Genomic DNA, 25,096 nt, shown 5'->3' on the forward strand with positions numbered 1-25,096 from the left:
ACAAGGATATAAAACATTATACAATTTGGACAACAGTATATAAACATCATATAAATAAAATAAAATAAAATAAAATAAACAGTATTATTATTTAGATGCCTCTTATATGTGCCACCTGGAAATCTTTTGAGTGGAGTAGACTCATTGTGTTGGTTGCATCATCAGCACAATCACTATCCTCTTGCTTTGTTTTCATATAATTTATGGCAAGGTGGGACAAAGTGTGGTACTCCATATATGATTGGACTGCAACTGCAATCATCCCTAGCTGGCATAGCCAAAGGCGAACAGTGTAGAGCTATAGTCCATCCATACTTGGAGAGCCATACTTTGGCCACCTTTGGTTTTTGGTCAGAGCTTTTGGTTGATTGTGCTTGTTTTTTCTGATTTGTGGTTGTGTGATAATCTCACAGTGCCACAGTTTTCTGTAAGATTACTTGCTTTTCTGATCTTTCTGAGTTATGTAGATGCCTAGTCTGGTTGTCAAACAGGGTTATAAACAAAACAGTCACCATGCATGTGGTTGCTTATGGTAAGCCACAGGAATAAATCAGAGCATTAGCCCCTCTATGCTGGTGCTATCCACTGTGCCATCACATAGTACCCAATTATTTCACTGGGGATGCTGAAGAATCGACAGGAGACTGTCGACAGGCAAACCACTGAGATAAATATGGTTCATTCCCGTAATATCAGAACCTCCCATGGTTGGAAGGCTTATTTCCAAGTCTGTTCTAACGGCATCTAAAACCAGGGTCTAAAAGCAAATTAGAAGCAGCTTGACTTTAGCTGCATATATATTTAGCTACATATGTATGCACAGCTAGATTAGCTTCCTGCACAATTCATGTAGCAACAATTTGGATGAAAGTAAAGTAAAGAAATGTTCAAGGCAACTAATGGTGCTTTCAGAATTAAAATTAGATAAATCACTTTGGCTTAGCTCCAGTTTTGATTTAAAGACCACTTCAAGCTGATAACAAACATTTCCTTTGTGGAAGGATTCAATGTGTGCCTTTGCTCAGCTGCAAGGAATTCTTTTTCGTAAATTACCTAGGCAAGAGCACGCTTTAACTGCCTCCAGGGTGTTACCAATCTTCATAAAGAGGGGTCTCTTCCCACTCGGTCTTCAAATTCTGTCTCCATATTTCTGTTGGACATTAGATGGCCTCTAAAGTGGTCATGTGTGATCACCTGGTGAGTGTTGCAAACCAGTTGTGTCTTTAGGGTTGGCATCAACAGATGCAGTGGTGTCACACTCCCATACCGCACCCTACATAATCCTGGGTAATGTCTCTTTGTACTAATGTTATTCATATCTCATAATCTCCATATATAACTGAATGTAATGGCAATAGTTGTGGCATAAACAACTAACAAAATTAAAATTATACCTTTAAATTACAATATCATATGCACAGCCTAAATGTATCTACATACACATAGTTTCATGTAGTCAAAGTGAACATTTGGTAAGATGTGATTGTTTTAAAGAAAATGTTAAAAATAAAAATTATTTTATAATAGAAATTATTTTTTAAAATGCATTTTTTAAAACCTTAACCTTTTCTCCTACTCAGTTTCATCCTATTCACATCATCAATTCCACTGAGCTCCACCATTTTAAGGTGAATGCCACAGCTGATTTCTGCCCAAAGACAGATGTTTAGGGACCAGTATTATCACCCCTATCTTTGGGTGTCACTTGATACATCCCATACCCACCACACACACATCCTGTGATTCCCCTGCTTCAAATGTTAATCCCCACATAGCGCTTGCTTGACATAAGGAGGCCATTTCTGGAGGCATCTCTGTGGAGGCATCTCTACAGCACGTGTTCCACATTTCAGTCTAGCAGCAGAGAATGAAAATGCTATCTGTACCTAAAAGAGATGTGCCATCTTTATTAGGATATTTTTAAATGGGATTTCTTAGATGTGTGCCTGACTGAATCAGCACATTTGAAACTCCCAAACCCAGCTAGGGAAGGGGGCATTGAACCCTAGCTAAGACCCTGTCTTGGTTCCAAATGGCTAATAATGTTATGGGAAAAATAGATCAGGGATGGATTGTTGTGCAAAAGTCCTCTACAACTTTGGCCTGTTACAGACTGCCAAAATAAAGCTGCTTCGGGTCTCTTTGGAGGTATGCTGTTTAAATGATGTATGCATCCTAAGAATCCAGAAGCTGCACCAAAGCTGCACTCCAGTGCTTAGGAATGGAGTGTGGCTTTGGCGCGACCTCCAGACTCTTAGGACCCATGCATCATTTAAATAGCATACCTCCAAAGAGACCCGAAGCAGCTTTATTTTGGCAGTCTGTAACAGGCCTCTGTGTTTATTTTCTGCCTTCCTTGCTTTTTGTTGTTGTTCTACTTTCTAGTTTACCATTTTAATGCTAAACCATGGTGCCAGCAATGTGGAAAACTGGTATCTGAATAGTTACCATCTTCTGTGTCCAGGTAAAATTAGTACTAATAAAGTCAGTCATTCAGGACAGAACAATGCAAAGTTGGCATGTCTCTTGTGTTACTGTTTCCTGTTTTTATATTAGAGTAGATCATACGGATACTTTTCCTTGATGATTCAAAGATTCCATGATGTCATACATTATCTTGATATTCTTCATGATTTTTAGTCCATTTGTGTGTAGGTGTTATTATTATTTTGATTATTGTTTGGTTATTCTGGTGGATGATCTATACCAGGAACTTGAAAGGAGAAAAACATCACTTCACCAAATGAAGTTTATTTAGGAATACTAAATTGCCCAAATGAAGCTGCGGACAAGTCTACATAGGGAACACCAAATGCAGTGTGCAAATAAGAATCAAGGAACACCAGAGACACTGCAGACTGGGTCAGCCAGAAAAATCAGCAGAAGCAGAACATGTTACAAACCATCCTAGGCATAAAATATTGTTTGAAAACACTGAAATTCTGGACCATGCCAACCACTGCTATGTCAGGATGCACAGGGAAGCCACTGAAATCCACAAACACCTGGACAATTTCAACAGGAAAGAGGAAACCCTTAAAGTAAACAAGGTTTGGCTTCCAGTCCTGAAAGATAGCAAGATGAAGACTCAACAAATGCAAATAAGAAATCTCCAAGGGTCAGGGGTTTCCCAGCAGACAATAAACACTAATCAAGCAGACACTAATCCTCTTTTGCAGACCCTCCCACCCTGAGCCCTGCCATTAGCAACAGAACAATACACATGCAAATCACTCCTCGTTTCCCAGGGTCACACAGTGTATATATACCCAACTCGAACATGGCCACGTAGCCCGAAAAACTCACAAAAAAACTAAATATAAGACAGTGTTTTATTTTGGGGAAAACAGGGTACTTTCAAAGCTCAACTAGGACAAAATGGATGTTAGGGATTATTTTAGAGGTGTGAGAAGAACAAGGAGGAGACTATACAACATTTTCCCACAGTTTTACAAGATTGCCTCTTTTGGATTATAACTCCATGCTATGTCAGCTGTGAGATTCTGTGAGATATCATTTTAAAAGAAGTTTTAATTTTGCAAAGTTGTAGCCATACAGCCCTTTGGGATTTAGATTTGAGTAGTAGACAGTAGCAATAGTGGGGGATGACACCGGTGGAGGAGCTCTCAGAAACAAAGGTGGTGGCACCATCGCTAATACTTGTTATTGCTGTGCAAAAAGAGGCAAAGTAAACCTCATTTAAATGTCTTTTACTGTGGGGGTTGATGAACTCCCCCTCTCACTACTGAGGACAGTGCTCTGTTGAATAATGGAGATGAATAATTTGTGGCAATGCATGACAGTCAGGGATGGGGTAGCAGTTTGAAGGTTTGACTATGACTCTGAAGACCAGGGTTCAATTTCCTGCTCAGCCCTGAAACCCAGTGGGTGACCTCAGGCAAGTCACGTGCTCTCAGCATCAGTGGAAGGCAATGGCAAATCTCCTCAGAGCAAATCTGACTGAGAAAACCCCTTGATATGTTTGCCTAAATCAACTAAATCAAACTTTATTGCTTTTGACCAAAGGTCATTGCACAGCACAACAATATAACAATATAAAAATACATGGAAATTATATCTAAAATGCAGGTATCTCGTATCTAGTATAGAATTTCTAAACAAACAAGCAACAATTGTCATTATGCATTAAAATTTTGTCAAATATAGTCATCACCTTTACAGTTTATGGCTATCCCTGTTATATACTTATTCCTGATTTTTTTTAGCTGCTAAGGCAAACAAAGCTACTTTCCAGGTTACATATTTATTCAGGTCCAATACAAGATAAAAAATCATGTCCTGTGGATTTTGACTGGGACTGGTTTCTATTATAGATGTAATAAACCTTTCTCTTGGTTCTTGGTAGAGAGGACAAAATAGCATGTAATGAACAAGGTCCTCTACCTCTTGACAACCATATATACAAGTATGTTCTCTTGGAGGAATACCTCTATGTCTTCTCTCTCTGTATGCTGTATCCATCATATTTAATCTTAATTCAGTAAAAGCTTTCCGTAAATTTGCAAATGTTAAGCTAACAAAATAATCTGGAAAAATACAAAACTTCTTGAGTTTATAGTATAGGGGGGCACATGAGGACAGATAAGCAGTATGGAGATCTTTTTGTATCGATGTTTCACTTATTATGTTTGCCTTAGGGTTGCCATAAGTTGGAAACAGGTTTAAGGCACACAAAAACAATTACAGCCTAGTGACACATAAGATGAATCTACACTGCATAAATAATACAATTTGACACCACTTTAGGTGTCATGACTCCATCCTACAGAATCCTGGATTGTCTAGTTTACTGAGGAACAAGCACTCTTTGGCAGGAAAGGCTAAGAATCTTGTGAAACTGCAAATCCCAAGATTCCATAGAATAAAGCTACAGCTTAAAATGGTGTCAAATAGCCTTATTTCTACAGTGTAGAAGCACTTGTAGAATTAAGAAGACCTTCCCCATAGAAGATCCATCTGACTCCCATGTAACAGGCATTGCAGTGCTCATCAAAAACTATTCCTTTTGTTGGGCCTTTGAGTTGGTGTACTTTCAGAAATATACTTTCACACAATATATTAGGAACTGTGTTTCCTTTTGTGTGAAACTGCCCAATATAGGTATATCCTTTTACATTGGCACTCCCCCACCCCCCGCCATGGTTGATACGGATGAAAAAGAGGGACTTTTTGAGATAAGCCAGCCAATCAAGGGAGATGTGTCTGGCTTCCTCCTTCCTATTTCCTGTTTTTAAATAGGTTCTCAAGAATAGTTAATTAAATATTTTAACATTGTATTAAAACTGACATTTTTATTATGCATCTCCAAAAGATTAATGAAAACTTCATGCACATACACATACATGCAAGTATAGAAATAACTATAACATTTTGACTAGAAATCGTTTAGACAGAAATACAACATATCATAGATTCATGACTCGACCAACACCAGGGATTGGGGATTCAGTCTTCTGTCCTGGCACTGACTGTTGATTGGAAACTTCAAAGCCCCTTCTTTTCTTTCTTGTGGTTATTGATCGTGAAACCAGCCTTAGATTGGACAGCCAGTCAGAAAGAAGATTAATTTCAACAGAGATCTGACAGTTCCTCAAAGAAACCTCACATGCTTTTAGTCATGCATTTAGGCATTATTTCTATAATAATACTTCTGCTGCTATTAGCTCTGTGTTTGTGTGGATATTGTTGTAAGTTCATGGATTGGGATATACAATTATGCATTATAAACCACCTGGAGAAAGTGAGATTCAGGAATGATAGAGGAATACCTCTGCTGAATTGGCCAACCAGGTCAGGCGAATCTTACACAATTCACAATATTTTGAGCCTTCTAGAGACCACTTGAAAGTTTCTTCCAAAATGTGTCCAGGGATGATTTTATTTTCTGTGATCAGCCTCCATTTTCTTTATGATATCCATTTTTCTGGAGAAATGTACAGTTCTATGTTTCTTTTCTTTGTTTTTTTAACATACAGGCGTAGCTGGTAAGGCAGGCCTATCTACTCTTTCCTTTTATCTCTCTGTTTTGGTGTCCATGCACGTTCAGTCAGGGATTCTGGAGGGAGCTTACCTTCTCCAGCCCTCCATCACCATTCTCCCAGTGCCTATGCTGCTAAAAACTTATAGCTGAACAAAACTTGAGGAAGGAAAACAGATCAAAATTAAAACTATATACATGTAAAATGCAACTATCGGGTCAAGTAAGGCTTTCAGAAATAAACAAAAAATATTTTGAACCTTCTAGGGTCTATTTGAAAGTTACTTCTAAAATGAATCCATGGATGATAATATTTTAAATTATTGTAATCTGCCTTGAATCCCATTTTGGGAGAAAGGTGGGATATGAATCTATATTTCTTCTACTTCTACTTCTTCTTCTTTTGACACACTGGATGAGCTGGTGAGGCAAGTTTTCCCTGTTTTCTTTGTTTTTCCATTCATGCATGCTCAGTAAGGATTCTGGAGGCAGCTGCTACTTACCTTGCCTGTTGCAGCCAGGCACTTAACAACAGTAGCATTGGCTAGAGGAGAATGACTTTGTAAAACTGAGCTTATTTGTCAGAGATTTTGTTAACTGAGGTATGCCTGTGTATATTAAAAAGAAAAAGAAAAGAGAGAGAACTAGTGTCACAATAAATTACCATTCTCAGAATTCCATAGCATTCAGCCATAGCAATTAAAGTGATGTCAAAGTTGATTATTTCTTCAGTGTGGATGCAGAATGAGTGTGGGGAGGGGCTTTCTGACATTGTGGAACAGCATTGGCAGTGGACCACCAATATTATCCAGACTACTGTTTTGGTCCAGGGGTACTGTGCAGCCCCAAGACCAATCTTGTACTCTTCATGTGGTTTATTCTGAAACAATAACATCTAGGGACATAACCAAAATTATTTCTTTTCACCTGCAGTTAAACTTCAAGGACTGTGAGAAAGTTGCCAAGAAACACAACATAACTGGACAAAGATTCCTGGTAAGATTTTCAATAAAAACATACAGTGGACCCTTGTTATACACTGGGGTTTGGTTCCAAGATCTCCCATGGATAACAAAATCCCAACATAACTGGACAAAGATTCCTGGTAAGATTTTCAATAAAAACATACAGTGGACCCTTGTTATACACTGGGGTTTGGTTCCAAGATCTCCCATGGATAACAAAATCCGTGGATGCTCAAGTCACATTAAATATGATGGCAGAGCAAAATGGTGTCCCTTACTAAAAAAATGGAAAATCAGGGTTTGATATTTGAAATTTATACTTTTTCTGAACATTTTCAAACTGTGGATGCTTGAATCCGTGTATAAAAAATCTGTGTATAAGAAGGGCCGACTGTAGTTCCAAAAGATTTACCCCCCCTCCCCAATTCCTTTGGATTTACTCCTAATGTGATTGGATATTGATGGAGGGGCATGGAGCCAGTCAAAACTGTACTGTACAAGTCACACTTAAATAGCCATGTTCAAAATATCATGTAAAGGAGAACCTTTATTTTTACTTCATAAAGGGCTGCAGGAATAAGCAAAAATTGTTTACAGGCAATAATATGCTGCATGTGTGTGTTTCTGTTTCAGAACATGTCTGAAAATGATATTCAGAAGTTTCCAAAGCTAAGAATGCCGTAAGTAAAATCAGTGATATAATTAGATACTAAAATAGGTTTGTAAGATGCCTTCAAAACAGATAAACAATCAACTATTTTGATCCCAAGATAGATTAAATTTGTTCAGATATGCTTTCACCAAATGCTTTTCTTTTTCCAGAGCAGGCCCACTTACACAGCAGGGAGAGGTGACTTATGCAAGAGGCACTGGGGTGGGGGATAGAAAGTGATAAAGGTAGGAAAGTGTTGACTCTACTTGGGAGTCATGTGGGTCTGCTTCAGGCAGCAAAACACTTCCTATTATAACAAAGAGTGCTTTAAAACACTGGGTTGGATCCATATCCCTTCTTGTCCTTAGTTCTCATTGAAATCAACAAGACTCACATCATGATTAATGTTAAACTAAGGGCCCAAACAGACAGGCCAAAATAAAGCTGCTTTGGGTCACTTTGAAGGTATACTGTTTAAATGACAGATACATCTTAGGAGACCAGAAAATGCACTAAAGCTGTGCTCCAGTCCTTAGGACTTGAGCGTGGCTTTGGTGCGGCTTTCGGCCTCTTAGGACGTATGCATCATTTAAACAGCATACCTCCAAAGTGATCCAAAGCAGATTTATTTTGACCTGTCTGTTCAGGCTCTATTTATAAAAAATAATTTAAAGTTTTAAAATAATTTAAACATTACAGAAGCATACAGAAGCATAGAATCATAGAGGATTCTGGGCGTTACATTCAAAAAGTAACTTTTCCAAATTCTGCAACTGGGATGCTAGGGATACATGTTTTGTTTAAAGAATCTAAAAAAGTCTGTGTTCATATATGCTTTCAAGGAATCTGTTGATTTATGGTGCCAACATGAATTTCATAGGGTTTTCTTACTGAAGGAATCCTTAAAGGTGGTTTTGCCAGTTCCTTCCTCTGAAATATAGCCCAGAATACCTGGTATTTGTGGACAGTCTCCCATCCAAGTACCAAGGCCGACCCTGTTTAGCTTCCAGGATCAGACAGGGTCTGGTGCCTTTAGATAATTTAGAAAGTAGAGATTATTTTGTAAGATGAACAATTCTTAGGTAAACATTTTTACTAACTTAGAAATAATATAAAGTTTACATTATTGCTGAGCTGGTAAAAATGTTCATTGTAAAATGTGTGAAATAACCCTGTTGTACTTACAGCAGTTTTAAGGTCTAATTCAACCATGCAGGAGATGAGGTATATAGAAATAATAAAACAGCTATGTTTTCTGTATTCCTAAGGAAAGCTAGGACTACATTATCTACCTTAAACATGTTCACATAAATTTCTAGATGGATAAGACTGTTTTTATTGCAGCATTCTCCCCGTTGTACTGCAAAATCCTCCTAGGATTTTGTTTTATTCATTGGCAAACAGTTAACTATGCAATCAGTGAAGCGGTTTAGTGCAGTCACAGGACCATATCTAGAAATTGTGCTAACTTTGCCATTAGACAGTGCATCATCTTTAACTATTTCCTTCCCAGTCTCTGTCCCCACACACACACACACCAGGGCTTCTCTTAACCTTCTGGATGGAGGGTACCACTCTCTGGCTTCAATGGGGGCTTATTTTTCAGCATTCATAGGGGAATGACATGCAGGGTTTAGTTTTCAGAATCATTGACCGTTGAAGAAGGTTTAAGCTTATCCATACTTTCTGACATTTTATAGATGAAAAAGGGAGAATGTGTTCAAAATAGCAAAAGTTATTAGTGAGGGAGAACAGACAAGTTAAGAGTCTGCTGGCTCACAAAAAAGCAGTTTGCTTTTTCATGCAGTTTGCAGCAATTGAAATAAGCCAAGGATAAATAGGAAAAGTGGGAGAAGGAGGGAAAAGCTAGGGTATTTTAAAAGAGGCATAATAAATGGGATTACAAAGGATTAATCTGAAGGTATGGCTTCTCTTGACTGCAGGTTCAACATCTGGGACACATCTTTTAATACCTACTGATAATTTTTTAAAAAATCATTTAATATCATGACCAGTTTCTCCCAGAGATTAATTTCCATATGGAGTTTAGTGTGAAGCTTAAAACTTAAAGACTTTAAGAATCTCCCATTACCCACATAGCCAGAAGGAGGAGGGTCCTGCCTGCATGGATAATCTTCCATCCTATTTGAATTGAGGACAAAAAACACAACACTTGACAAAATGCAAGCCTATAGGGGCAATACAGACTGACACTTTGTGCTGGCCTGCACACACACTAGGGCTGAGCATCCACATGCTCCAAGCTCTAGTTCCGCTGCCCAGCCACCATTGCACCACACGGTGTGCGCCAAGATGATGTCTGTGCAGTGCAGCACCCAAACAGTGCTACACACAAGGGATGTCATCATGGTGTGCAAGCACATCTATGGAGGCCCTGCAAGGACACAAAAAGAACCTGCCCAGAAGCGGGTTCTTTTTGCTCCTTCTGGAGGCCACGGTGTGTGGTTGCTACGGCCTCCTTCTGTAGCAAAAACAGGTGGCATGGAGCCGCCCGCTTGTATAGGCCCATAGTCATCTTTTTGTCTTTCTTTCTCCTATATGATTTTAAACACCTTTGCCTGATGAAGAAGCCAATGGAGCTTCAAAAGCTTGCAATCTATATAATGTCAAATTTGGTTGGCCCAATAAAGGTATCACTGGCGGGTTACATACCGCCGGATTGCGGCGGTCTCCTGCCACCGCCATTTGCAGCATCCAGGAGCCGCAGCAGCCAAACCGTGCGGGTCCCGGACGCTCCGAGGAAGGAGCGCGGAAATCGCGCTCCTTCCTGGGCCCCGGAAAAGACGTCACGAGGCGCTAGTCGCGCACTTGCGGCGTCACTTTTGGGGCGCAATGTGCGGACGCACAGCGTCCACTATGTCAATATGGCTGCAACCATGTGGAACGGCCGCCGCCATTTGTCATGGACTCTGTCCGTGATAGGGTAAGGGGCGTCTGGAAGAGACACCCCTTTTTCAAAATGGGACATCCTAAGGACATCCCTTATGGCAGTGTGTAATGCGCCACTGTTTTGTAGATTTTGGATCATATTGTACTTTACATTTGGGGAAGGGGAGAAGGTAGCATTTGTGTTCTCTATATGAGAAGCACTTCTTAAAAGGCCTTCTCGTCTTTATAGCTTCCTTAACACGGTTCTTGAACCATGTTGGCATCCTCTTGACTTGCTGGTAACTTGTTTGACCTGTGATATTTCCCCTGTGTCAGTGGAGAGAACTGATCTGTTGACTCAAATTTCATTTTTCATATTTGTTGGGGTCTCCCCCCCCCCCCCTTTTCACTAAAGTGCTCATTCTTGCAAAGTTTTCTCTTTTGCATTTTTGAGAAATTTCCTCTTTTGAAATTACTAATTAGGAATTACCAGGTAGGCAAGGAAAGGGAGCTTATGGTGCATGTACACTGTGGAAATAATGAGGCTTGATACCACTTTAAATGTGGTGGTTCCATCCTATAGAATCCTGGAATTTGCAGTTTTACAGGGCCTTTAGGTTTTTTCTGTCAAAGACTGCTAATGCCTTACAGAACTATAAATCCCAGATTTCTGTAGGATGGTGCCCTGGCAGTAAAAGTGGTGTCAAACTGTTTTATTTCCACAAGAGAGATGCACTCTTAGACATAAATGAAATTGGGCAACAAATGCAGGTCAGTTTACTGAAATCACTACCTTTTAGGTGTGGCCAATATAACTTGGGGATCTGCTTTGCCTTTTCTAACCACTGTTTGAAGCAGGCTACTTGGCATTGTCACCTATAACTATTTGGAACTGTGAATAAAAATCCAAAACATACTGTAGCCAAAAATTTCTCTGTCTGGGGGAATTGTATTTATCTCAATTTATTGGGTTGGCTACAAGGACCCTTGCAACCATTTCCCTTATGGGAATCAAAGAAACATTGCAGAAGCAGAATTCACTGAATGAAATGTTTCTTTTATTTAGTGGGAAAATCACACAACAATCCACATTCACGCATACATACATGTCAGGCTTAAGGAAATCAAGAGTTAGCTTGGAATAGTTGGAGCCTGAACTAATAACATTACTTACACAAGACGAGGCTTGACTCCCGATCCAATTGCGAAGGAGATAGCATGGGCCGTTTGTGTGAGCAGAGGGAGGAATGGATGTACTGGGACTGGTCAGAGTGTCCCTGTGCCTCTAATTAGCCCACTAATAAAGAATTTTGGGGGTCTTTTATAGGCAAAAACTAGCCTAAAGACAAAGGTGTTTGTCCTACATCAAAGGAAATCAAGTCTTTGTTGTAAAGGATTTCTTGGTCTGGCAATCTCCAGGTTGAAAATGAAGTTGTAAATCAGCCTTATCGGGCTTGTCCGGCAAAACTTCCTGTCTCAGTTGCCTGTCTTCCTGACTTCAGAGGTGTTAAATTTCCTCATTTGCAATTCCCAAACTATTTTGTTTGATGTGCATATGAGATAGTGTGGATGTGACCACTTGCCTCAGAGATTATGGTTGCTCGGAGTACAGTGTCCGTTGAGGGCTGTTGGGAAAGCACACACACCAAAATTCAGAAGATTTTGTCTTAGCATAACAATACCAACCACACTTCGACCTGTCCATGTGGAAAGGAGAAGGCAAGAGTGTGAGTAATATTTTCCTCATCTTGCTGCTCTGGTGTTATCCTTAATCAATCGGATACACCCCCTCCTCCTTTTATGTAAGCAGTGTGGTTTTTATACTTCCTTCCTCAGCTGCAGATTCATAAGTCTGATGCTTGAAGTAGAAAAAAACTAAATCCAATGCAGAGCCCTAAAAACTAGATTGAGTAATCTTTCTGTTTATAACAACCTTTCTCGCCTGCAATTTCTCATCCAGTAAGGGACATAACACAGAAGGTTTACGCCCATGTACTTATTTTTGATCATTGATCCAGAACACTTTCCTAATACTGAAATGTTTATAATTATATATAGATACTGTACTGGGAAAAAACCTTTTTTTGCAGCCAAGAAAGTCTTCATTGCTAATGAAAATTATAGTGAGTCCTTGTAATCTGCTGGGGTTTAGTTCCAGGAATCCCCATGGATAATAAAATCAGTGGATGTTCAGGTCTTACTAAATACAATGCATACTAAAATAGTGCCACTTATATCAAATGGCAAAATCAGGGTTTGCTTCTGGAAATCTATATTTGTAAAAAAATATTTTCATGCCATGAATAGTTTAATTTGTGGATAAAGAATCTGTAAATACAGAGGGATGACTGTATTGCATTCTTCAAGCTTATTTTTCTTCAAGGATCTTGGAATGGCACACACAGTTTCCCCTTCTTTAAACTCACAATAAATATTTATTTCTATCATACCTTCCAGCAAGGGATGCCAAAGTGACTAAGAAAATCAATTACAATTAAAAATGACAATAATAAAACTGCTGTTCTTTTTAAATTACATCTACAATGGTGAGATAAAAAAGAAAAGTCTGTTGAAGCAATCAGTGATAACATGTCAAACAGCAATCATATTTAAATGCTAAGATGAATGTCCATTTTATTTAGTTTGATCAGCCAAAAAAACAAAACAAAAAAAAACACCCTTATATTTTCACTAATCGCCAGAAAGACCTGAAGGAGAAAGCTATATGAATCTTTTTAGTCAGGGAGTTCTAAAACATTAGTGAAAAATGTGTGCCCATTCAAAAGTTGAACTGTAGCATCCAACACCTCTAGCCAGAACAATAGGGATGTGTGTGTTGCACCCCAACAGGATTTCCAATCCTATTTCTTTCTTTTTTTTAATTAAAATAATTTTATTACATATATACAATATTGAAAAAATAATATGCAAATAATATTCCTGATCTACTTCCAGCTTCCTGTAATCTTCCAGTTTGTTCTTAGATGTTTCCTGCCCCTCCTCCCAAAATATGCTGCTCATATATATGTTTTGCATCCAATCCACCCTTCTCATACAGCGGAAATTATAAATATTATTCCTCTATACCTATATTATAAGCATCCCCCATCTCGCCCTAATATCTAAATCTTGCTATTTTTTTCTGAGCAGTCTATGTATCCATAGCTTTATCTTAGACTCTCCCATCTTTGTTCTTGCTTTACTGAGAAGAAATTGCTTTTTAACCCACCCTCCTTACCTCTGAGTCTACATTAACATTTTGTATTTAAATTCATAAATCATTATGGGGTACATTTAGGGCAGGTTTGTCCATCTTTTTTTACAATACAACATTAATGGTTTCCACATTTCTTCATTTGATACTTCATAGCTTCCCTCGTCCCGTAACCACATCGTTAAAGTATCCATTTCCATAGCATCTAATGCCTTCATTGGCCAGTCATCTATATCTATTTCTCCCATCTTTTTCCAATTCTTTGCTATGACAATCCTTGCTGTTGTTATTAAATACAATAATAATTTTCTGTGTTTCCTTGGTATGTTATCTTCTATCATGTTCAACAATATTATTTCTGGTTCTAATCTTATATTGATTTGGTATATTTCCTTTCTTATTTCCTGTACCTTTTTCCAGAAAATCTTCACCATCGGACATGTCCACCACATGTGATAATAAGAGCCATAATGGCTATTACACCTCCAACATACATCCAATCTGTTTTTTGCCATCTTTGCCAATCTAGAAGGGGGGATATGCCACCTATGCATCATTTTCATAAAATTTTCTTTTAAGTCAGCACAGCACGTGAAATTCAGATCTCTACCCCACGCCCTTTCCCATCTTTCTAACTGTATATTTTTTATCTACATTCTTAGCCCATTCTATCATGCAACCTTTTATCGTTTCTTCTTCTAGATCTAACTTTATACACATTTTATACAATCTTGAAATTGTCCCTTTGTTCCCCTTTTCCAAAATCACATCGAACTCATTTTTCTCTATAGCTATTCCTTCCTGACTCCTATCCTTTCGAAATCTTGAGACCAATTGCAAATACTGAAACCAACTTAAATTTATTCCTTGTTTTTCTAGCTCTTCTCTACTTTTTCTTCTCAAATCTCCTTTTTCAGTTTCGAGTATATCCTTGTATTTGAGCCAGTCCTTCCCGATTAACTTTCCTCTGCCCATAAAGGCTTCGTGAGGGGATGTCCACAAGGCCAATCTTCTGTATAGTTTATTCTTATATTTCTTCCAGATTTTGTATAATGATCTGTGTAGAATGTGGTCGTTAAATTGTTTATTTTGCTCTATTTTCCCATACCACATATATGCGTGCCAACCATATCTATTATTGAACCCCTCCAAATTCAACAGGCTTTCGTTTTCTAAATTTATCCACTCTCTCAACCAGTCCAAACAGTTGGCCTCATAATATATTTTAAAGTCTGGCAATGCAAAACCACCTCTTTCTTTTAGATTGGTAAGTACCTTCCATTTTATCCTAGGTTTCCGGCCCGCCCATAAAAACTTTGAGATATCTTTCTTCCACTGATTGAAAATTTGATCCTTTAGAATTATTGGAAGATTTTGGAAAAGATACATTATTTTTGGTAGGATATTCATTTTGATAATTGATATTTTTCCCAGTAATGAAGTGTGTAGATCTTCCCATTTAGCTAAGTTAGTTTTAATTTCATACCACGTTTTCTTGTAGTTATTGTCGAATAGTTCTGCAGTTTTCTTAGTCAAATTTATTCCAAGGTATTTTCTTTTCTTTTGTATTCCAATCTTCGTTTCCTCTCGTAGTGATTGTTTCCTACCTTCCGTCATGTTTAGTACAAGCATAGATGATTTTTCTTTATTTATTTTCATCCCCGCTAGAGTGCCATATTCCTCAACGACTTTCAAAACTCTGGGTAAGCTAATCAGGCGGTCCTCTGAGATGATCAACATATCATCTGCGTATGCACATATTTTTATTTCATTCCCTTTTATTTTATTGCCTCTAATTTGTGGGTCTTCTCTTATTCTTTTACACAGTACTTCGAGACAGAGTATAAAAAGCAATGGTGAGAGGGGACATCCCTGTCTTGTGCCTTTGTTTATTTTCACGCTGTTGGTCCTGGTGCCGTTTATTATGATTCTTGCACTTTGCTCTTGATATATTTGTTTCACCCAATTTATAATGTTTTCACCTATCTCCAGTTTCTCTAGTAGTCCAAATATAAATCCCCATTTCAAATTATCAAAGGCTTTTTCCGCGTCCAAGCTTACCATTACTGATTCTTTCCCCGGGTGTTTGTCATAGTATTCAATTAGATTTACTACCATTCTAATATGTTGTTTCACATGCCTTTTCGGTAGGAATCCACATTGATCTTTGTGTATTTAATTAGTCAAAATTTTCTTTATTTTTTCCGCCATTATGTTTGCAAAAATCTTGTAGTCACTATTTAATAGTGAAATTGGTCTGTAACTTTCTGGTAGTGTTTTATCTTTACCTTCTTTTTCTATCAGTACTATGTTGGCTTCTCTCCACGTTTTGGGTATCCCCTCTTCTAAAATTGCATTAAATGTTTTCTTGAGTGGGTCAAGTAATATGTCCTGAAAAGTTTTATAGTATCCCATCGTGAACCCGTCTGGTCCTGGTGCTTTCCCGCTTTTCGCTTTGGTTATCACTTGTTGGATTTCTGTTTGTGTAATCTCTCCATTTAGTTTCTCTTTCTCTTCCTTCGTTAATTCCAGTTTGGTAACATTCTTCAAGTATTTGTCAATTGTTTCTCTATGCGTCTTATCATCTGTTGTATCTTTATATAGATTGCTAAAAAAATTGCAAAATACATTCTGGATTTTTCCATTTTCTGTTTGCCTCTTTTCCCCTTCTTGTATCTCCGTGATTGTATTTCTCTCTTTTTTCTTCCTTACTTTATACGCTAACAGTTTCCCCACTTTATTTCCACCTTCAAAAAACCTTTGTTTAATATATTTCAATTTTTTGCTTACTTCTTCTGTTAACTTGCTGTCCAACTCTTTTTTAAGCAGTATCAACTCCTTACTTATTTTCTTCCTTCCCTTCTGGTTGTTTGCCATCAATTCTTCCTCTTTCTTTTGAATCATATCTGATAATTCTCGAATTTCCTTTCTTTGTTTGTTTTTCCTCTCAAATCCTTTCTTCATTAGAAACCCCCATATGACTGCCATTTTATTTAGTTTGATCAACCAAAAAAAAAAAAAAAAAAACCCTTATATTTTCACTAATCGCCAGAAGGACCTGAAGGAGAAAGCTATATTAATCTTTTTAGTCAGGAAGTTCTAAAACATTAGTGAAAAATGTGTGCCCATTCAAAAGTTGAACTGTAGCATCCAACACCTCTAGCCAGAACAATAGGGATGAGTGTGTTGCACCCCAACAGGATTTCCAATCCTATTTCTAAACCTTTGTTGCAAACACTAAGAAGGCCTCAGAAACTGATAGGACTTGACAGAAGTATCCAGTGAATAATTAGCCAATGAAGATGATTTAAGAGAAGAGTTAGAGGCCCAGGTATAATAATCTAATAATCTGAACCAGCTGAAGTTTCCATGCATGCTTCAAAGGTGGCTTTATACAGTGGGGTGCTGCACAAAATTGAATTTGTTTTAATTGGGATATAGGTTACCATGGCCCAGTAATCCATAACTTTCACCTCTAGGAATGGGCATAGTTGGCACACCAACTTTCACTGTCCCAAAGTACTCCTGATCCCGACTGGGACCTGGATTCCAACCAATAGGGATTGATCCAGAAAAATATCCAGATTCATTCCCAGTATAATTCATTAGACTATGATTATGTCTTCAAGGGTAGCATAATGCTCCAAAGAAAATTGGCATGAATCAAAGTACAGGGGTTCAACTTTCCTTGGAGGGTTGATCTGAAAACAATATACAGAACAGTTAGATAAATCTGGATTACAGTTTTGTTGTTGTTTTTAAAAAGAGACAAAACATTTACTACACTACAGCCCTATCTTTGCTCTCTATTCCATATCTCACTTCTTTGAGGTTACAGATATGAAAAACATATTGGAAGTTGAGAAATACCAGTAAGCTAAAAGGTTCTTGGAACGGCTAGAATTGTACCCAGACATTCTTGCTCTTACTCCTAAGAAAAATAATATAGAAATGTTCTCAGGTAGTTTGCTGCCCTATCTTTCTAAGAAGCATTTTGAGTAACTTTTTAAAGTCAGTAAGCACATATTGGAGATTTTATATATTTTGCCATGTTAAACTGGCTCAGAGTATGGGGTTCCTGTCAGAGAGTTCCAGATTTAAATCCTCACTCAGTGTAGAGCACACTAGCTGATCTTGGACCAGTCAGCCTCCTTCTTACCATTCTTTTTTGTAAAGGAATAACCCTTGCCATGCTGTCCTGAGATTCTGGCCCAAAATTAAATAAATAAATAAATAAATAAATAAATAAATAAATAAGCAAGCAATTAAATAAATAGCAACTTTCCATTAACAGTTCCAGTAAATGTAGGTGGGTTTTTTAAACAAAACAAAAAAAGTTGCACAAGATCAGTGCCATTAAATGTTTCAAATATTTAAGGGATTTCCCCAAGGGGACTTCTTCAGGTTGCTGTAAAGTGATCACTCATAAATGGAGCAGCAGATGAGTATCTACGCCACTATTTCTTGACTCACTTCAAAGAGGTTCTATTAAAAGACAAAAAATTATGAAGAAAAACAAGGTTTGAGAATGAATGGGATGCCACACAAACAGTAGTCTCTAAAGACATTCTATTTGAGGTGTGTATCACTTGTGATTCTCAGTGCATTAGGTAAGAGCTTCCACTTCACTCTCATTCTGTGTAAGTGTATCCTATAGAGAAAAGGAGTACAAATTGACATTTAAGATGGGGACTTTCGGGGGGGGGTGTATCTTTATGCCGATGATACCCAGCTGTACCTTTCCACCCCTAATCTTTCACCAGAGCTAGAGCAGCAAGTGTCATCCTGTTTAACTGCTGTCTCCCACTGGATGCACCATCGGCGTCTGAAGCTCAATATGTCCAAGACTGAGCTTCTTGTTTTCCCTCCTAAGCCCACCCTTCACTATTCCTTTTCTATTTCCGTCAATAACATCTCGATCCAGCCGGTCCAGGAAGCTCGCAGTGTTGGTTTCATCTTTGACTCCTCTTTGTCATTTATCCCTCAGATCCAGACTACAGCCAAAGTCTGCAGATTTTTTCTCTATAATATCGCCAAAATCCGTCCATATCTCTCAGCTTCTACCGCAAAGACACTGGTCCATGCACTAGTGGTCTCACGACTAGACTACTGTAACCTCCTCTTGGCAGGGCTTCCTCTCTCTCACCTCCACCCATTAATTTCTGTTCAGCATTCAGCTGCACGCATTATTTCACTCGCTCGCCATTATGATCATGTCTCCCCTCTGTTGTCTTCCCTTCACTGGCTCCCTCTTCCTTTCCGCATCAGGTACAAACTTTTGCTACTCACCTTTAAAGCCCTGCATGGGCTGGCCCCTCTTTATTTAACTGATCTTCTCTCTCCCTACATCCCTACTCACACTCTCCGCTCTGGTAGCCAAAATCTCCTCTCTCAACCCAGGATCTTCTCTGCCCCATCCCGGATCTGTCCCTTCTCTCTTGCTGCCCCTCATTCCTGGAACCTTCTTCCTCTGCATGCACGGCTCATCACTTCCCTAACCAGCTTTAAAGCTGAGCTGAAAACCATATTGTTTAGGGAAGCGTTCTCAGGGAATTTGTGATTGTTATCTGGCTGTCTGACAATATTTGATGTGATGTGATGTGATTTGTTTGATATTTGATGTTTTTAATCTGTTTTTTTCCTTTCTATATGGTAATTTTATCTATTCCTCTTAGAATGTACGCCTTGGGCAGGCTTTTATTTACTCCTAATTTTACCGACTTTGTACAGCGCTGTGTATAATTACAGCGCTATAGAAATAAAGTTTAATAATAATAAATAATAATAATCCACATTGCAGAAATAATCCAGTTTGACACCACTTTAACCACCATGTCTCAGTGGTATGGAATCCTGAGATTTGTGACACCAGAGCTGTCTGGCAAAGGAGGCTAAATGTCTCACAAAACTAAAAATCCCAGGATTTTATAGCATTATGCCATGGGAGTTAAAATGGTGTCAAGTTGAAGCATTTCTGCAGTGCAGAAGCAACCGAAGTGGACAAAGAGGCAAAAATTAATGGCTATGGTGGAAGATGTTGTACACAGCTTGTTCAAGCAAACATGTGGAGCCTCGCCATACTTTTTGTGAACAAGATGTGTGGAATAGGATATTTAAACTAGGAAGCTGAAAGAAAAGCTTAAGAGAGAAGCTAAACTGAGGAGAACAGGTTGGAATCCCATTAGTGCATTACACAAATAGTGGTATATTTTCCCAGGGTTGTGCAATGGTGTCAAGAGAAGGCAAGCCAAACATGTTTCCTTTGAGCTCATTTCCTTCACAGTAGAAGTGTCTATTGCCTTTTGCCTCTTTCTGCCATGACCTTCCATTATGACAGCACAATGGCCAGATTATTTCTCTATCACCCACCTCACCCTTGGGAGACCGTAGAGAGGCTATTGTCATCCTTCAATATGTTTAGATTTGGAGAATGGTGGCACGTGAGCTTGATTCCCTTGGAGACCTCTCTTGACTCAGGGGATGACAGAGGAAGCCATATTCATCCCCACCTCCAGGATCCAGATATTCTGGCCCTACATGATGAGTCTCCCCTGCAAGAGGACAGGGCAAGTTCAGTCATCTGCCCAGCATTGGTTACAAGAACCAAGGATCTTTTCACTGTTTGGGCCACTCTTCTTCAGGTGGCTGCATATTATTTATTTCTTATTAGTTTCTATTTATGTCCTTCTGGTAAAGATGGAAAGAATATTTGGATATTTTTGAAAAACGGTTGAAAAATGTTTTTCAAATGTTGAGAAATACTGACAAGGAGAATACATATCCCACTTGTATTCTTTGATACAAGAAGACTTATTCTGATAAAAATTTGCTTGAGATTATTACCTTTATTGCAGAAAATGCTGTTTTCTGTGTTGAAAAATCTTTTTTCTGTACCAAAAAACCAAGTGTGAATTTTACATAGAGTAAAACTGAGGCTGCCGTACTTTGGCCACATAGTGAGAAGATATTAGTCACTGGAAAGCAGTAGTGCTACGCATGGTGGAGGGCAGTAGAAATCAAGGAAGACTGCATGCTAGATGAATAGATTCAGTCAAAGAGACCATGGCCCTGAGCCTACAGGATTTGAGCAGAGCAGTTCAGGACAGAGACCTGGAGGTTTCTCTCTCATAGGGTCACCATGGGTTGAGATTGACTCAAAGGCAGTTAACTATAAAACACAAGTTACCAACTATAGAATTTGCTGTTTCCAGTGCCAAAAAGGTTTTGCACACAATGAATCCCATTGTCTGTTATTTTATTGTTCTGGAAACAACAACAAAAAGACTTTGAAGAGCAAAACCACTGCATTTTACAGCTTTCTCACTACATAGGGAAACAGGATAAAAAACATTTTAATGTAGCTTCTAGGAGAGCCAGCTTGGTGTAGTAGTATGAGTTTTGGGATCAATTTCCCATCCAACCATGGAAACCCGCTAGGTGACCTTCTGCAGGTCACACACTGTCATCCCCCCCCAAAAAAAAACCCTCACTGTAGTGTTGCCATAAGTTGGGAAAGACCTGAAGACACATAACTACGATTTGCTTCTAGCCAGAAGTTGGATGTGGAGCAGAACTGCTCTTGAAACCACAAACACTGGGGAGGGGGGGGAATGAGGAAGCTAATGAAGTAAGTGCATAAACCTCCTGGAAAGTCTTCGCGACTTGCAGCAAGAAATTAAATAAGCCTTGCAATTTGTAGCAAGTTGCTGCTCTACCAGCTGAGCTGAAGATTTGCACACAGTGCTTTCCTCTTGCCTGGAGATGAGCCCCCAAAACTAAAATATTTGCACCTCATTTCCCACCAGGGAAACTTGCCAGGGTCTGTGATCTGGCAACTTTAAATGCATTACAACACAGATTTGTCTTTCATCAAAATATGCTTGGTTGATTAACACATTGTTTGTTTTTTTAATTTTAGAATTCTAAGCAAGCTGAGCCAGGAAATAAATCGACATGAAGAGAGAAAGGGTTTCTTTCAAAAACGGTAGGGAAGAATTTATTATTAAGCTATTGTATCGACAGTAAGCAACTTCTTCTCAGAACTGTTGGGCAATAAGGAACTGTGTACATTCAAACATAAATAAGGTTGTAATTGCAGGGGAGGAGGGAGCTGAAGTAGTTATATTACATAATTTGTGTATATTGCAACCATTACTCAGTGAAGGAACAGCTAAAACAAAAACAAAAACTAGTCCAGTATAAAAACTAACATTAATCCAGACATTCATCTAAAAATCCAGACAGGTGGATTAGAATACTTCAGTGCACCTATTAATTCTTAATAATAATAATAATAATAGCTCAAGTAAGTAAGATTTTCAGGTATCAGGGGGTGCCAAAAAGTTCTTGGCCTGACCAAGAAGGAAATGTCAAAGAGCCATGAAACTTACATGCTATTCCATATATTCACTGTGATGTTTGATGCACTTGGCACATCATTTCTCAAATTTCTTTAATCCTTCCAAAGAAACTTCTGATGTCTGGTCATTGAAATACTGCTTGGTTGCTGCTATCACCACCAAATCATTCAAAAATTTACTTTTTTTCAAAATTTCCTTCCTTTCAAACTGTGATATATTATGATATATCTGCCTACAAATATCACAATTTGTGAAGTATTTGCTTACAGGAAATAGTCAGATGGAGCAAGATCTTGTGAATAGGGTGGATGAACTATGCACCCAAACCACAAATTCTTTAAAACCTCCTTTGTCTTTCCAGCTTAGTGAGCAAATGCATTTCTCTGCAAAAAGAGAACACCATTCTCTTGCCATTTTTCCTTCAATCCCTCCTTTAATCAGCATAGCAAGTTAGAGTAATATTCTATATTAACTTTTGTGGATAGTAATAAAAATATCTTCCTTATCGCAAAAACTGTGGCCATGACCTTTCCTGCTAACCTTTGAGTCTTGAATCTCTTTGGCCACGGAGAATCTGAATGCCACTACTGCAAGGACTGTTGTCTGGTCTCCAGATCACAGGAGCAAAGCAGACCAGTGGCTTGGAGTGGCCTCTGGCTGCCCACGATCAACCCCCAGTCAGGTGGGGACCGCTGCGATCAGATGGCCTGGTCTGAAAGTGAGCAGCCACCACTGTATCAAAGGAGCTGTCAGCAGGAGCACTTTTTAACCACTCCTTTTGCCCATGGCTTCAGGCCACCTTAGGCAGCCTCAAAACAGCTTCCATCTGATCCAGAGATATCTGTCATCTACACACTACGGCCCTGAAGCTGCACCTTTTGGCATGTGTCTTTCAGGCCACAATGATGTAATCATCTTGCATTAACAGTGATGGGTTGTTCCAATAAATTATCGCTAGGTCATTCAAAATACTACAAAATCAACTTGGAGGTATACACTCTTTTTTTTCTCCCCGGTCAGCATTCAGACATTTTGGCACCTGCTTGGCTGACACCTTTTGCATAGCCAACTGCTCATGAATTATAAACCCAGTGTGCTCCTGGGATATCTCTAATGTCTCAGCAATTGTTTTAGCTGAGATTTGCCAATCTGTCAAAATCAGGTCATGGATATGCTCAACAATTTCAGGAGCTGACACAGTCAAAGGCCTCTCAGACCTTGCTGCATCTTTAGTCTAAACATCTCCACGTGGAAGATTGGCATACCACTTCTTCACATTTGAGTATGATATGATGGGCACTCGTCACTCAATGTTTGCGTCAGACGGTCATAGGTTTCCTTTGGAGTTTTCTTCCATAAGAACAGGAACCTGATGAAGGCCTAGAGTTCAGCACTAGAAAATTCCATACTTTTTGTTGATGTGGTTTATCAATAATCTGAAGAAAAAAAATGAAATTAAAGTTACAATCTGGCAAATTGGCAATTTAAAATAAATTTTTCTACTTGCAGAGAACAAAAAAGACTTGGAACAATTACTAAAGAAAGTAATTATTAAATTACTTCCAGGACAGTACAGACCAAGGGGCTTATCACACATCTAAATAAATCACCTTACTACTGCTGAATTCAATTCAAATTTGGGATACATCGGATTTTATCACATGCATTTTTGCCGCCAACACCGCCAGGCACGTGCATCCTAGGTAACATCCGGCTAGAATCCAAGTTCAGCCAGCCAATTTTCAAAGCCTGGAAGCTCCTAGCCAGATGTTACCTGGAATGCACACACCCAGTGGTGTTGGCAAAAACATGTGCAATAAAAAGTTGATGTATCCCGAATTCAAATTGAATTCGACAGCGGTAAGGCAATTTTTTTAGCTGTGCAATAAGCCCCTAGATCAATTCTTGTTGTCTTCCCATTGACTTTTCTGTTCAGGGAGGCTTTTAGCAACTGCCTGCCTATTAAGGAACAGATTTTTTAATGCATGAGCCAGACTTTTGATTATTTATTTATTTATTTATTGGTGTGTTTTAAATTATTTAAACTAAATTTGAGTTTTAACAGTATTAATGGTTTAATTTATTTTAATATTATAATATGTGCATTTTAATATGTATGATTACATATTAAATGTAATCTACACCATCATCAATTTTGAAGGGGGTTTGGGACTTTTTAAAATTACTTATGTTGGAATCTATCTTGTGAGGCAGTCATGAAAGAAGGTGAGATATAATACCAGCAAATAAATAAATACAGTAGAGTCTCATTAATCTGACCTTCGTTGATCCGACGTTCCGGTTTATCCGATGTCAGACTGGTCGGTAGGCGTGGCTTTGAGCCCTGACTACACCCCAGCACCAGGCCCCAAGTGAGGCGGCCAGCAGGGAGCACCAGGCTGCAGGCATGGAGCACCAGGCGGCAGCGGCCCCAAGCGCCACCTCCACCAGGCCGCAGATGCAGAGGCGGCAGAGGCCCTGAGCGCCACCCCAACCAGACTGCAGACATGGAGGTGGCGGCAGCCCCGAGGGCCACCCCCACCAGGCCGCAGGCGCGGAGGTGGCTGTGGCCCCGAGCGCCACCCCCACCAGGCCGCAGATGCAGAGGCGGCAGTGGCCCCGAGCGCCACCCCAACAAGGCTGCAGACGTGGAGGCAGCAGTGGCCCCGAGGGCCACCTCCACCAGGCTGCAGATGCGGAGGCGGCAGCGGCCCCGAGCGCCACCCCAACCAGGCTGCAGGCGTGGAGGCGGCTGCAGCCCCAAGCGCCACCCCCACCAGGCCGCAGATGTGGAGGCGGCAGCTGCCCCGAGCGCCACCCCAAACAGGCTGCAGGCACGGAGGCAGCTGCAACCCCAAGCGAAACCCCCACCAGGCTGCAGGCCCCGACCTCCCCAAGCACCACCACCATCACCAGGCTGCAAGCGGTAAGCAGCCCCACCGCCACTAGGCCCAGAACAACACTAGGCCCCGAGCACCCAGAGCACCTATGACCCTCCGGATTATCTGACTTTTTTGA

At 39.5% G+C, this 25,096-nt stretch overlaps 1 protein-coding gene across 2 annotated transcripts in view; it reads left to right on the forward strand.

Annotated features, from left to right (window-relative positions):
• LCP2 (lymphocyte cytosolic protein 2) overlaps window positions 1-25,096 on the forward strand; it is a 58,662-nt gene that overhangs the window by 6,037 nt on the left and 27,529 nt on the right. For both annotated transcript variants that reach the window (XM_042447306.1, XM_042447305.1), the window contains exons 2-4: window positions 6,932-6,994; window positions 7,597-7,643; window positions 21,637-21,702. In XM_042447306.1, the coding sequence (XP_042303240.1) occupies window positions 6,932-6,994; window positions 7,597-7,643; window positions 21,637-21,702 (176 nt within the window). The remainder of the gene's footprint in view (window positions 1-6,931; window positions 6,995-7,596; window positions 7,644-21,636; window positions 21,703-25,096) is intronic.

Source organism: Sceloporus undulatus, chromosome 2, assembly GCF_019175285.1.
Source record: "Sceloporus undulatus isolate JIND9_A2432 ecotype Alabama chromosome 2, SceUnd_v1.1, whole genome shotgun sequence".
Lineage (NCBI taxonomy): Eukaryota > Metazoa > Chordata > Lepidosauria > Squamata > Phrynosomatidae > Sceloporus > Sceloporus undulatus.